At 47.7% G+C, this 13,792-nt stretch overlaps 2 protein-coding genes across 3 annotated transcripts in view; one reads left to right on the top strand and one right to left on the bottom strand.

Annotated features, from left to right (window-relative positions):
* The window catches only part of LOC306815119 (uncharacterized protein), a 145,378-nt gene extending 134,149 nt beyond the window's left edge, over positions 1-11,229 (top strand). The window contains exons 1-2 of one of the 2 annotated variants that reach the window (XM_079331744.1): positions 9,165-9,237; positions 9,363-11,229. In XM_079331744.1, the coding sequence (XP_079187870.1) occupies positions 9,186-9,237; positions 9,363-10,936 (1,626 nt within the window). In that variant the 5' untranslated portion in view covers positions 9,165-9,185 and the 3' untranslated portion in view covers positions 10,937-11,229. Of the gene's footprint in view, positions 1-9,164; positions 9,238-9,362 lie in introns of those variants that run through there. The other variant, XM_079331745.1, reaches the window with a different exon arrangement.
* Positions 1-13,792, bottom strand: part of LOC306815116 (olfactory receptor 14J1-like) — a gene marked incomplete at both ends in the record, with an annotated part of 389,316 nt that overhangs the window by 167,415 nt on the left and 208,109 nt on the right. The window lies entirely within an intron of this gene.

The raw sequence follows: 13,792 nt of genomic DNA, 5'->3' as shown, positions 1-13,792 counted from the left end.
CTCATGGAACCAATGGGCCAAATTGACACATTTTGTCTCATAGAACCAAGGTGCCATTGTGACACCCAGATGGCTCATAGAACCAAGAACCAATTTGAACACCATGGGGCCTAAAAGAACCAAGAAGCCATGGTGACACTGTGGGTCCTAACACAACTGAGGGGAAATTGTAATCCCATGGGGCATAATGGGACCAAGGGGCTTTCGTGAAACCATGGGGCCTCATGGCACCAAGGGGTCATTTTGAACACCATGGGGCCTAATACAGCAAAGGGGCTTATGTGTCACCATGAGTCCTCTGAGAATCAAGGCATAATTGTGATACCAAGGGGCCTCATAGAACCAAGAGGGTATTGACACACCATGGAGTCTAACAGAACCAAGAGGCCATTGTGACACCATGGGACCTCAGAGAAGCAAGAGGCCATTGTGAGACCATGGGTCCTCATAGAACCCAGAGTGCATTGTGACACCGTGGGGCCTCATAGAACCAAGGGTCCATTGTTGCACATGGCAATCATAGAACCAAGGGGCCATGGTAACAGCATGAGACCTCAGCGAATCACAGATCCACTGTGACACCATGTGGCCAATATGAACCTAGGGGCCATTGTGACAACATGGGTCCTAACAGAACCAAGGAGAAATTGTGACACCATGAGGCCAAACAGAGCAAATGGGCCATTGTAACTCCATCAGGCCTTATGGAACCAAGGGTCCATCATGACACAATGAGTCCTAACAAAACCAAGGGAAAATGGTGACACCATATGTCCTAAAAGAACCAAGGGTCTATTGGGATTACCATAGGGCCTAAGGAAACCAGTATCCATTGTGACCCCATTGTGCTATATGAAACCAATGGGCCATTTTGATATGATGGGGCCTAATAGAACCATGAGGCAAATGCGACACCAATGTGCTGCCTGGAACCAATGTTCCATTGTGACACCATGGGGCCTAACAGAATAAAGGGGCCATTCTGACAACACGGGCCTCATAGAACCAAGATACCATTGTGACCCGATTGGACCTCATAGAACCAATAAGCTGTTGTGACACCATGGGACTTCAGGGAACCAAGGGGCCATCATGACATAATGGGGCCTCAGTGAACCAAGGGGCCATTTTGACACCATGGGGCCTCATTGAACCAAAGGTGTATTGTGACACTAGTGGGCCTAACAGGACCAAGTGTCCATTGTGACATATGAGGGCTCATAGAACTCAGGGGCCATTATAACACCATGGGAGCTCACAGAACCATGGGTCCATTGTGACACCATGTGGCATATCTGATCTAAGTGGTCATTGTTGCAACATGGACTCAAACAGAATCAAGGTCCATTGTGACACCAAGTAGCCTCATGGCACCAAAGGGCCACTTTGAACACCTTACGAGCTCACAGAACCAAGGGGCAATTATTAACACTATGGGGCCTAACAGAACCAAGGGGCCATAGTTACACCGTGGGTCTTAACAGATGGGAAATTGTGACACCATGGGGCATAAAAGAAGCAAGGGGTTTGGGTCACACCATAGAGCCTAACAGACAAAGGGGACATTTTCACACCATGGTGTCCACCAGAATCAAGGGGCCATTAGGACATCATGGGGCCTCCCAGAACCAAGGGACCATTGTGACATCATGGAGCCTGACTGGACCACAGTGCTGTTGTGACACCGTAGAGCCTCATGACACCAACATGCCATTTTGAACACTGTGGGGTCTAAAAGGACCAAGGGGACCATTTTATGCCCTGGGGCATAATGTCATAAGGATGTATTGTGACACCATTGGGCCTAACAGAACTATGGGGCTGTTGTGACACTATGGGAGCTCATTACACCAAGGGACCATTGTGAAAACATGGGACCTCATGGAACCAAGGGTCATTTGCAACACCATGGTGCTTAACAGTACGAAGGGGCCGCTGTGACTCCATCAGGCCTCACGGAACGAAGGGGCCATTGTGACACCACAGGGCCTCATAGCACCAAGGGGCCATTTTGAACACCATGGGAGCTCATAGAACAATCGGGCCAATTTGAACACCATACGGACAAATAGAAACAAGGGGACATTTTGACATCATGGAACCTTGTAAAACCAAAATGCCCTTGTGACACCAATGGACCTCAAAAACCAAAAGGGAATTGTGACACCGTCGGGCCTATGAGAACCAAGGAACCATTGTGACATCATGGGTCCTAAAAGAAAAAAGTGGTGGTTGTGGCACCATGGGGCCTAACAGAACCAAGTGGCTGTTGTGACACCATTATGTTGCATGGTACCAATGGTCCTTTTCACACCATGGGGTCTGACAGAACTAAGGGACCATAATCACACCATGGTGTCCACCAGAACCGAGGGCCCATTGTGACACCATGTGACTTCATGGAACCAAGGGTCCATTGTGACACCATAGGTCCTCAGAAAACCAAGGGGTCATTGTGACACCTGGGGCCTAATAGACCCAAGGGTGTATTGTGACACCATGGGGCCTAACAGAGCCAAAGGGCCAGTGTGACACCATGAAGGCTCATAGAACCAATGGTCCATTGAGACACCATGGGATCTCATGGTATTAATAGGTCATTGTGACACCATGGGGCCTCATAGATCCCAGGTTCCATTGCATCACTATGGGACCTCACGGAACCAAGCGGCCATTTTGACATCATGGAGCCTCATGGAACAATGGTCTATGATGACACCATGGGGCCATACAGAACCAAGGTGCCATTGTGACACCTTGGAACTTAACAAAACTAAGGAGCCATTTTGACATCATGGCCTCATAAAACCAAGGGGCCAATGTGACACCATGGGACCTCACAGAACCATGGGTCCATTGTGGCACCATCTGGTATGTCTGATCAAATTGGTCATTTTGACAACATGGACCCAAACAGAACCAAAGTGCCATTGTGACACGAAGCGGGCTCATGGAACCGATGGCCCATTTTGAACACCATGGGAGCTCATGGAACCAAGGGGCAATTATTAACACCATGGGGCCTAATAGAATGAAGGGGCCATGGTGACACCGTGGGGTCTCATAGAATTAAGGTTGTGTTGTGACACCATGGTGCCTAACAGAGCCAAAGATCCATTGTGACACACGGGGGCTCATAGAAGCAAGGGGCCCTTGTAACACCTAGAAACACATAGAACCTCATGGAATCAAGTGGCCATTGTGACACTTTGGTGCCTCATAGAACCAAGGGGCCATTCTGGAACCATGGGACCTCTGAGAACCAAGGGGTGATGTAGACACCATGGAAACTATTGAAACCAAGGGCCATTGTTACACCATGAGGTCTAAGAGAAGCAAGGGGCCATGGTGTTACCTTGGGGCCTAAAAAAATCATGGGGCCATTTTGACATCATGGAGTCTCGTGGAACCAAAATGCCATTGTGACACCAATGGACCACAGAAACCAAAGGGGAATTGGTACACCCCGGGGCCTAAGAGAACCAAGGTGCCATTGTGACACCATGGATAGCAACATATAAAAGTAGTCACTATGGCAGCATGGGGAATCATGGAATGAAAGAGACATTGTGATACCTTGAGACCTAACGGAACCAAGGGACCATTGTGACACCATGAGGCCTAACAGAACTTGGTGGCCACTGTGACATCATGGGCCCTAACAGAACCAAGGGGCCATTCTGACACCATAGGACCCAATGGAACCAAGGATGCTACTGAGGAACCTCGTGTGAACATTAATTAAACCAAGAATTTGCTCCAGTTGAGCTCCTCTCCCCAGGTGTCCTGGGGTGACGTTACGACGCTTTGTATCCCCAATTGAGTGTGCTGTGCATTTCTGAAATTATGTTCGCTGCTTTCAGAATTGACTCTGAAAGTAAAGGTTTATTTTGTCTAGTTAGCGGGTGCCCCTCCACCATCGTCTGGGCTTAGGGAGGCTCACTGGCTTTGCTTTCACTTTGCTTGCTTGGCTTGGCTCGCTGGCTTTGCTTTTGCTTTTTCCTTATTAGTTAGTTTAGCTAGGCAGCCCAATTTCCTTCTCTGGACTGTTTTCTTTGCTTTCCTTCTTCTCTTTTCCTGAATACCATCTGAACCTGTTCCGGACCAGGACCTAGGAACATCGAGTAGTTCCTGGAGTCTGCATTTTCATGATAAGCATTCAGCCCTCCCCGGCACCAGAGACTTTCTGAGTTTGTTCATCCTCTCAGACTGGTGAAAGAGTTTCTTTTGTCATCTGTGGCTGTTTTTTTCTTGTGTTGGGGAGTGGGGTTTTTTTTGTTTGCTAAATAAACAGGTTTTTTCCACTTTTCCTCTGAAGAAATTCTTCCCGAACCCAGTGGTGGGGGGCAGATCTACTGCAGAGCAGGATCCAGCACTGGATGCAGGTAAATCCCTGCTCCATTCTGGGCCTCCGTGGGCTGCAGGTGGATCTCTGCTCCCTCATGAGGTACCTGAGCCAGTCCCCCTCCCCATGTGTTGCTGCATGATTAGGGCAGGGGAAATTTGGGAGGACCAGAAGTCCTGTTTCCTCCAGTGAACACTGAGTTTTTGGAGTAGCTACATCCCATTCTGGTGTTGTGTCACCAACTGAACCATCCAGCAGTTCAATCTTAGGTCAGGCTCCCATATTGACAGGATCTTTTCTTGATCCCCTCTGGCTCTCATCCATAATTTCCTATATACTTGACCTAAGCATTGCTTTTCCGGGAACAATTTTAAAATGTTGGAAATAAGATTTTAAAGTTTTAGAATAGAATAATATATATAGAAAACAAGTAGAAGTTTTGAACAAAAGTTTGTCCTTTTTTGCCTTCTTCTTCATAAGTCTAAGTAATATTTTATAATTAAATAAAAAGTCTGCATTACAAGCCACAAATTGTTATGAAGTTAAAAGTAAAAATAATTTAAGCATAATTTCTCAATTAAGCAATTTATCAAATTATTTTTTGCTGGACTGTCAAATTTTCAGAGCATCTCGCTGCTCTCATAAATTCTCTTTGCCCTGGCTTGAGGGAACATGCTGTAATCAACCTTGCTGTCATTTTTCTGGAGAACAGTCTTAACAAGATGGAACCAATCGTGATCATTCATGGCTTCTTATGAATAGATATGATAATATATTTCTTTTCCAGGTTAAGTATAGGTGGCCTATCCACCTGGGCCAAATTGGTGAATTTATCCCAAATATGGGCAGTGGCCAACAAAGTATGATTGAAAGAATTGAATTGTTCCCACATGTCCTACCCACTGTCCAGCAATGCTGTTCAGCTTTATTTTTTATTTTCATGAACAGGAACAATCCATCGAGCTTTGTTCACAAAAGTATGTACCATACCAATGGAGGAGAGCAGTGCTCTGCATGCTCTGGGCCCAGGCTGTCTTCTCTTGCCTCATCTTAGAGAGACCTAGGGCCAAGAGCAGAAGAGTTTGTCTCACACCACTTTCCTTGTGCTTCTATCGGAAATCCCAAAAATTCAATGTCTGATGCATTTGTAAGATCTTGAGTTAGTCTGTGAAGGCACTGGTATTTCCTGACCTTCTCATTGGCAGCAACTTTCAAGGAGGAGTTGGAGTGCTTGTATCTGACTGTCATGTTCACCATGAATGCCTTTCCTCCTTTAACAAATATCAAATCTGGCTTGTATAACTTGTTGTGATCATCTCTTGAAATACAGTCCAGTTCTTCTTTTTAGCAGCTCACAGATGTGTCTCTTTGTGCCTTTATTCCTGGTGTTTTGAGTAATTGGACAGTTTCCTATAATACAGGCTGATGTTTCATTATCAGCACCACAATATTATCAAGTTTCCACAAGTACCCCTGGCCAGGATCCCTCTCGTGGGGCAGACATTGACTCTCAACTGTAGTGCAGTTACCAATTTTCTATGAGGTGTGCTTCCGTACCTGGTTATCCTCCATTTACTGATATTATCATTTTCAAGCTTCTCAATACCATGGCCTTGGAATAAGAGTAATTTTATGATATGATATGATATGATATGATATGATATGATATGATATGATATGATATACATCATATGCTTTGGGATACTTGGCCAACCCCTCCCAGTTTCCACCAAAGCAGTTTACATGTTCCAAGAACTGTTTAGCACGGCTCCTCCTCGGGTTTGCCTTTTTAGAGCCTGCACTTTTCTTGGTTGTGGCTTCAGTCTGTTCTTATTGTCACCTCCAGCCTGGGCTTCGGTCCATACTTGGTGCTGATTGTAGCAGGGGACTTCATCACCTCTCCATTGGAATCCCAACCAAGCAGGCAGTTCAATTCCCACAAGCATGACTATATCAGCTACTTCACTACTATGTTTAGTTTAGTTAATAGCAGAAATAAAAACTATATCTTTATAGCAAAATTGCTATAACATTATACATACAGCAGGCATTTTAATATTTGCAAAAAACCAATATTATAATATGGATTTATAACATGCTGGACATTTTCCAGCCCATTCCCAGCTCAAAGCAGAGGGAAGAAGAAAAGGAAAGAGCGGCCCTGACAGAATCCCAGAACGATGGTGATGAGAAGGGGCCCAGCAGGGTGAGACACCTCAAGCCCAATGAAGGTTCAAAGGAGACCATAGGAGCACAACCTACGAATTTGATTGAACATAGATTTGATTGAACTGGAAATGTGAGGTAGAGAAATAGGAAAGAGAGAAAAAGAAAGAGGGAAGAGTTGAGGCTGGGACTGGGCAGCTGCTGGGAAGAGCCACAGAGCACAGTGCCTTTCATCAGCACGGCCAGAGCCCAAACTGAACAATTTGCTCAGTGGTGACTCCCCAGAGAGTGGCATGAAAAATGTGTTCCTCTTTGTGTTGATTTAAAAAGGTGTAATACAAGAAAATAAGAGACAAATAGTAAAGTAAAAGGTTATAATGGTTGGAAGTTTAGTATTTGGTTAAGAATACACTTTTTTTTGAGGTATATTTTTTGAATTTATTTGCTTCTTGTATATTTTCAAATTTTTTATAAATTATATTTTATAATTTAGGATTTGTTTTTATGGTTATTTTATGAGTTTGGTTTTTAAAAGCATTTGTGGTTTTTTGGTTGTGGTTTTAATTTATTTTTTTTAATAAGTTTTAATTTGATTTGTGGCTTTTAGTTTTTAGAGACAGTTGGTGCTGGTAACTGGTATATTAGCAATAGGTGTTTTTATTGAGTATTATTTAATTAAGTAAGTAGTTTCTGTATTACAAATACTCTTCATTAACCTATGTTACTTTTAAAGAAAACTATATTTAGAAAATTATTTTCACACTACACATACAGTATTTCTCTGAATATCCAGGAGAAGTCAATGCCATAACATGTGTTTGTAGCAGTGGCAGAGCCACAGCGCCCAGCGCTCCCCACTTCCACCCCACCTGCGCCACCCCCTCGCATCCAGCGACCCCCGGGAGCGGAACTGGGGCTCGGGGGGAGGGGGACGGCACAGACGGATCTGCACTGGGGGACCCCGAGCCCCCTGCCCAGCCCTGTGAAGCGCGGAAAAACTCTCTATACCGCACAAAATAAGGTATAAGAGTAGATATGTATTTATTCAGCGCAGAGGGGGATAGCGCCTCCAAAACCACGCACACCTTTGGCGACCTGCACCTCTCTTTTTATTCTCTACAAACTACAATTGCACAATACACCTAATACATATTCATTGCCTGTCTCCGCTTCATATTAAAATTAGTTACACGCCTCTTTCTGCTCCACACTGCTCCTTGGGAAAAAGGAAACAGTCTTCCTCTCAGTTGAACTTTTCATCTTGTCTCCTTGCACATATTCTTTTTACTCCTTTGCCCTTCTTCTGGACTTTGATACCAGTTTTCCTGGGTTCAGGGATCTGGAGAATCCTCCTTATCCTGTGGTGCCTTTGTCCTTGCATCCTGTTCGCCCACCCCAGCACTTTATCTTATCCTGCAGCCTTGCTCTCCCCCTGTTCTTGTAAGCACCGTAAATTCCAGCAAACATACGGTTTTGTCAGCCCCCTTCTAGTCCAAGCATTTCTCGATGCTCGATTCCTAACTCTCAGTTGCTCTGTCTCCCCTGCAGGCTCAGGGGGTGCTGCCCCCTCCCCAACAGCCGCTGCTGCGGCGGCCGTGGGGCACAGGGGGTGGCAAAGGGGGGTCTGGGATGCGAGCGGGGGAGCAGCGGGAGGAAGAGGAGAGAGGGGAAGGGGAGGAGAGAGGAAGGAGAGGAGAGAGGAATGGGAGGAGCAGGAGCAGGAGGAGCAGGAGTGGAGCAGCAGGCGCAGGCGGAGAATCGCGGTGCTGCAGGGCGAGCCCGCTGAGCCCGCAGCTCTGCTGGCCCTGGCAGCATCGCATTCCTGCATCCCGCGGGTGAGCGTGGAGGGGAAGCTCGGCTCGGGGCTATCGCGGCAGCTCCTGCACAGCTGGTTGGGTTTTGGATTCTTGGGGAATGGGGGTTGGTGTTTGTGCCTCGCAGATTCGGGAATCGAGTCCCAAATGTATTTGGGTGTCCCTGGGAGAGGTATTGTTTTATTGGTGTGAGGAAGGGATGTTTCTGGCTCTTGCAGGAATCCAAAGCTGAGCCGTAAATGCTCCTTGGGGGGATTTGGAGGGGCCCACGTGGCGATGGCCCGGTCCCGGCGGGGCGGGACATCGGTTTTGGGGATCCCCGGGAGAGGCGGGGGATGAAAGGCGGGAGCCCCGGCATGGGGAGAGGGGCGACAGCAGAGCTGGGGGACCCCCGGCAGCCTGGAGGGGAGGTGGAGCCGGGAGATGAGTGGGGTGCGGGCCCCCCGAGCCTGGAAGGGCTGGCAGGGAACGGGGGAAAGCCCTGAGTGCCTGGAGTGGGGGGATGCTGGAGAGGGGGACCCTGGGACCTGAGTCAGGATCAGGGCAGGATGAGCCCTGGGACTCACAAAACTCCCTCAGCGTGTCTGAGCAGGAGCCAGGAGAGGGGGAATCCCCAGGAGCCACGGGTCCCCATCAGCTCTGAGAACAGGAACCCCCATAACCACAAAGTGAAGACAGTGTGAACAGGGATCTTCTGGGAGAGTGTTTTTGGGCTCCTTCGTGACTTTTGGAGGTTTTTATGGACACCAAACAGCCCGGGCATTTCTAGAGATGTACTCAGGCAGCAGGACCTTCAAAGCCATATCAAGCACTTTGTTTTTCCCCCAAACCAAGATTTTCCATTCCCAAGTCTTATCCAGATGGAGGAAAAGGCTGTGAGGAACAGGAAAATGCCCCAGGACAGCCAGGCAGGTGAGGAGGAAGTCACTGCCCCTTTCCTCCTCTGTCCTGACAGGGAGGATTGGGGGCATCTCCTTCTCCTTCCCTCTGGCACGGAGGCAAATCCCATCCTCTCCTTGTCCTTCCCCCCCCCCCAGACCAGGATCTGAGGACGGAGACCATGGAGGACAAATCCCCACAGCAGAACCTCATGGAAGAGGCTGTTTGCAGCGGCTCCATAGTGCAGGAATCCAACAGGGAGGAAAAGCCGTGGAGATCCCACACAAGGATGGGTTGTAAACGCAGATCATGGGGATCCGAGGAGGAAAGACCCAGCCTGGACCGGGCAGGCAGCCAGAGATTTGGCCAGAGCTCTGAGCTGAGGGTCCATGAGCAGCTTCATGATGGCAAAAAGCCCCTTCAGTGTTTGAAATGTGGGAAGAGTTTCCGCACGAGCTCCGGCCTGGTCCGGCACCAGATGATCCACACTGGGGAGAAGCCCTATGAGTGTGGGGAATGTGGGAAGGGATTCAAGTGCAGCTCCAGCCTGATCATCCACCAGAGGACCCACACTGGGCAACAGCCCTACGAGTGTGAGGAATGTGGGAAGAGCTTCAGTGTGAGGTCCAGTTTGACCCGCCACCAGAGGATCCACACTGGGGAACGGCCCTACGAGTGTGGGGAATGTGGGATGAGCTTCAGGATGCGCAGCGACCTCACCCACCACCAAAGGATCCACAGTGGGGTACGACCGTATGTGTGTGGGGAATGTGGGAGGAGCTTCAGCCAGAACTCCAACCTGATTGTCCACCAGATGATCCACACTGGGGAACGACCATATGTGTGTGGGGAATGTGGGAAGGGCTGCAGAACCACCACTGAGCTGATCCGCCACCAGACAGTGCACACTGGGGAACGGCCCTGCGAGTGTAGGGAATGTGAGAAGGGATTCAGGAACACCTCTCACCTGATCCGCCACCAGACAGTGCACACTGGGGCACGGCCCTACAAATGTGGGGAATGTGGGAAGGGATTCAGCCTCAGCTCCAGCCTGATCCGCCACCAGAGGATCCACACTGGGGCACGGCCCTACAAGTGTGAGGAATGTGAGAAGAGCTTCAGCCAGAGCTCCAATTTGATCTACCACCAGAGGGTCCACACTGGGGAAAAGTCCTATGAGTGTGGGGAATGTGGGAAGGGATTCCACAAGAGCTATGGTTTAATCTGCCACCAGAGGATGCACACTGGCCAGAAGCCCTATGAGTGTGGGAAATGTGGGAAGGGCTTCAGCGTGAGGTCCAGTTTGATCCGCCACCAGAGGATCCACACTGGGGAACGGCCCTACAAATGTGGGGAATGTGGGGACGGCTGCCATGACACCTCTGAACTTACGCAACACCTGACAGTGCACACTGGGGAACGGCTCTACAACTGTGGGGAATGTGGGAAGAGCTTCAGGCACAGATCCCACCTGATTGTCCACCAGAGGATCCACACCGGGGAGAAGCCCTATGAGTGTCCTGAGTGTGGCAAGAGGTTTCAGGGGAGATGCAGTCTGCTAAAGCATCAGCAGATTCATGTAGAGGAGAGGAGAGGCCCTTCCACTTCCCCTAGTGCAGGAAGGGCTTTAAGAAAAACTCCACCCTCGTCACCCACCAGTGGATCCACACCAGGGAGAGGCCCTAACAGTGTCCCCAGTGTAGGAAGAGCTTCTCCCAGAACTCTGCTGTGACCCAGCACCAATGGGGGCACTGGTAAGGGAAGCTCTGTGAGTGCCCTGCGTGTGGGAAGAGGTTCTTGCACTGCTCCAGCTCCATCCCCTCTGTTGGACCCCGCTGAATGCTCCCCAGTGACCCTCGCTGGGCAGAGCCTTGGTGATCCATGGTCCTGGTGATCCATGTTGGGAACTCACCTGGCTGGTGGTCTCCACGTCTTCCTGGCTCACCGTGGGCACCTGGACTCAGCAGGCCAAAAACCCATTGGGATGCAGACTGACATCAGGAATTCATTTGGGACAGTGGATTTTACTTTCTACCCTGTGAGAGTCCGTCAGAGCCTCTCGTCTGTTTCTGCCCAACGACCCTCGCCTGAGGCCTGCGCTGGCCAGGGATGGGAGGAAAGCCAAGTAACTGTTCCGCAGGTGATGCCTACCAGAACTGGTTTCTCATGACAACTAGTCACGGGGCGCTGACTCAACAAAGCTTCCACAGATGGAAGAACAATGGACTGGTTCAGTATGGGCTGCCCTGCGTGTGTTCATAACAACAAAGATGGTTTGGTGTGCCTTGAAGCGTCCTGTTTCCACCTGTTCTTCAGGGTAACGATCTCCTCATACAATAGTCCATAAATCTTCCCACCCTTTGGCCAGAAGCCACTCGCTTTGGGAAAGGACTATAAAAGTGACTTTCGCAAAGGAGACCCCAGACAGCAACAGACATGTATTGGCTGGCTCCATGAGGATTTGTCTGCCCGTCTTGGTAGCTATAATCCCAACCCCCTTTCTCTCTCTCTCTCTCTCTCTCTCTCTCTCTGTCCCACTATTGCATTTTGGTTGACACTAAATAAATTGCATTTCTGTAGAAATAAACTGGTTTTGTCTCCTGCTGTGTCTTTTGTGCTCTGAGATCCATAAAAGAACCAGTCATGACTCCCACTCGGGTTGGTCAGATCGCATCAGAAACTTTGCAAAAACTATTACAGGAGGAAAGAAATCAGGTAAAAACTCTGCAAAACCATCTAGAGCAGGAAAGAAATCAGGTAGAATCTCTGCAAAGCCAACTAGAGCAGGAAAGAAATCACATCTATTTACTTCAACTATCACATGCCTCACAACATGCAGATACACCTAATGAAACAGAAGAGAATGAAACATACCACCTAAAACAGATATACCCACAGAGAAAATTAGTACACATACAAAATAGTGGGGAAAATTGCTGCTCAAAAATGAGACCTCTCGTTAAAACGGAATATAGATACCTGAACGACGAGGATTTTGACCCCCACAGAACCTCCAAAGAAATACCATACACTGCTACTGAATTGGCCAAATTAAAGAAAGAATACTCATGTCACCCCCCAAGAATCTGAGACCGAGTATGTTTTTAGAGTTTCACTCACTGGAGGAGATCAAATTAAATTAAGTGAACAAGAAGCCAGTGGGTACTGGGGGCCTGGAGTTTTCTTAACAACTGGAAACGCTCGTGTTCCGTGTCTCTGACACAGTGTGCAGCCTACTGGGCTGGGGGACTTAGCCCCCTAAAAAGAGGTGATCCTCTAGCCATAACTGGCACCCCAGACCAACTTCTAAAAAACATTCAAAAAGCTGCCTGCTTGCAAATTATACATGAAATAAAATTCACTGCTGGCCATAAATCACCTATGCAATTATCTGTATGTTTAAAACAATGCCCTCTTCTCTCTGGTGCCAAAGTAGAAATTAAACCGGTTATACAAGACTTGCAAACCTCCCCTGTATAGCCAATCCAAAATCCCAAACCTGACACTGTAGCTGTGTACCAATACATAGATGATGTATTGATAGGAGGAGAAGAAAAAGAAGAAGTGAGGGATGTGCAACAGAAAATAATTTCCCACCTAGAAAGCCCTAACTTGCAAATTGCCTCAGAGAAAATTCAAAAACCTCAGGAAGTGAAGTTTTCGAAGACAGCGACTACTGGGACTGCCCCCCCTGACGGGGTGGCCTAGAAATCCTCAGTAACAGAAGGAACTGTAAAAAATCTGGCAATAACAGAAACTGAGAACTTGGGCAACAGCGATGACAAACCTGCTTCAATAATTAAAGTAGCCTCTGCTTTCTCCTCCAAACAATATTTGTTCACTAATTCTTTGTTCACTGATGCTTCTGCTGAGCAAATTATTGCTGGGGGATGGGGTGACTCTTGGCTTGGGGCGCTGATGGTTTTTTAGGGTGTTTTCCAGCTTGAAGTGCAGAGTGCCTCCTTTGTTTGCAACTACACTGACTCTTATGCTGTGTTTAAAGGAGGTACAGAGTGGCTTCCTTTTTGGCAGCAAAATGATTGGGAAGTTAACAGAATTTCTGTCTGCATAGTTCCATCATTTTAACCTCCTGCCTCTTTGTGGCAGATACTGTTGTGTTTACTTTTCACAGAATAATGCCATGGAATGTGAAGATTAATTGCTGAATCCCTCATCGAAACTGTATACAGTTATGACACAGGACCTTACAGATGTATTTTATTTTGTGAAAATTCAAAATCAAAGTTGAACTGTTGTACAATTTCCCCCCCAAAAAAATGTGTGGGAAAAACAATACAAAATATAAAGGGGAAATCAATGTTAATGTTGTAACACCTACTACCCAACCACCGGTTATACTGAGCCTGAACATTTTTGAAATTGGGCCTTACATAATTAAGAAAACTGGATAACAACAAATATTGTTTAACCCAGCTTGGTCCCTTAAACAAGTCAAATTGTCAATGCAAAACAATGTTTTAGTAATTCAGCCAGCTTGTTCACCTTTTCTAGGGGTGGACAAACAAGCTGGTTGCAAAACCAGGAGAATCCTTTTAAGAAACAAACGAGAGACATAACCGGTGTTGTG

The sequence above is a fragment of the Erithacus rubecula genome, assembly GCF_903797595.1.
Source record: "Erithacus rubecula genome assembly, contig: scaffold_100_arrow_ctg1, whole genome shotgun sequence".
NCBI lineage: Eukaryota > Metazoa > Chordata > Aves > Passeriformes > Muscicapidae > Erithacus > Erithacus rubecula.
Note: the sequence above shows the minus strand (reverse complement) of the source record. Positions and strands in the feature narration are given on the sequence as shown.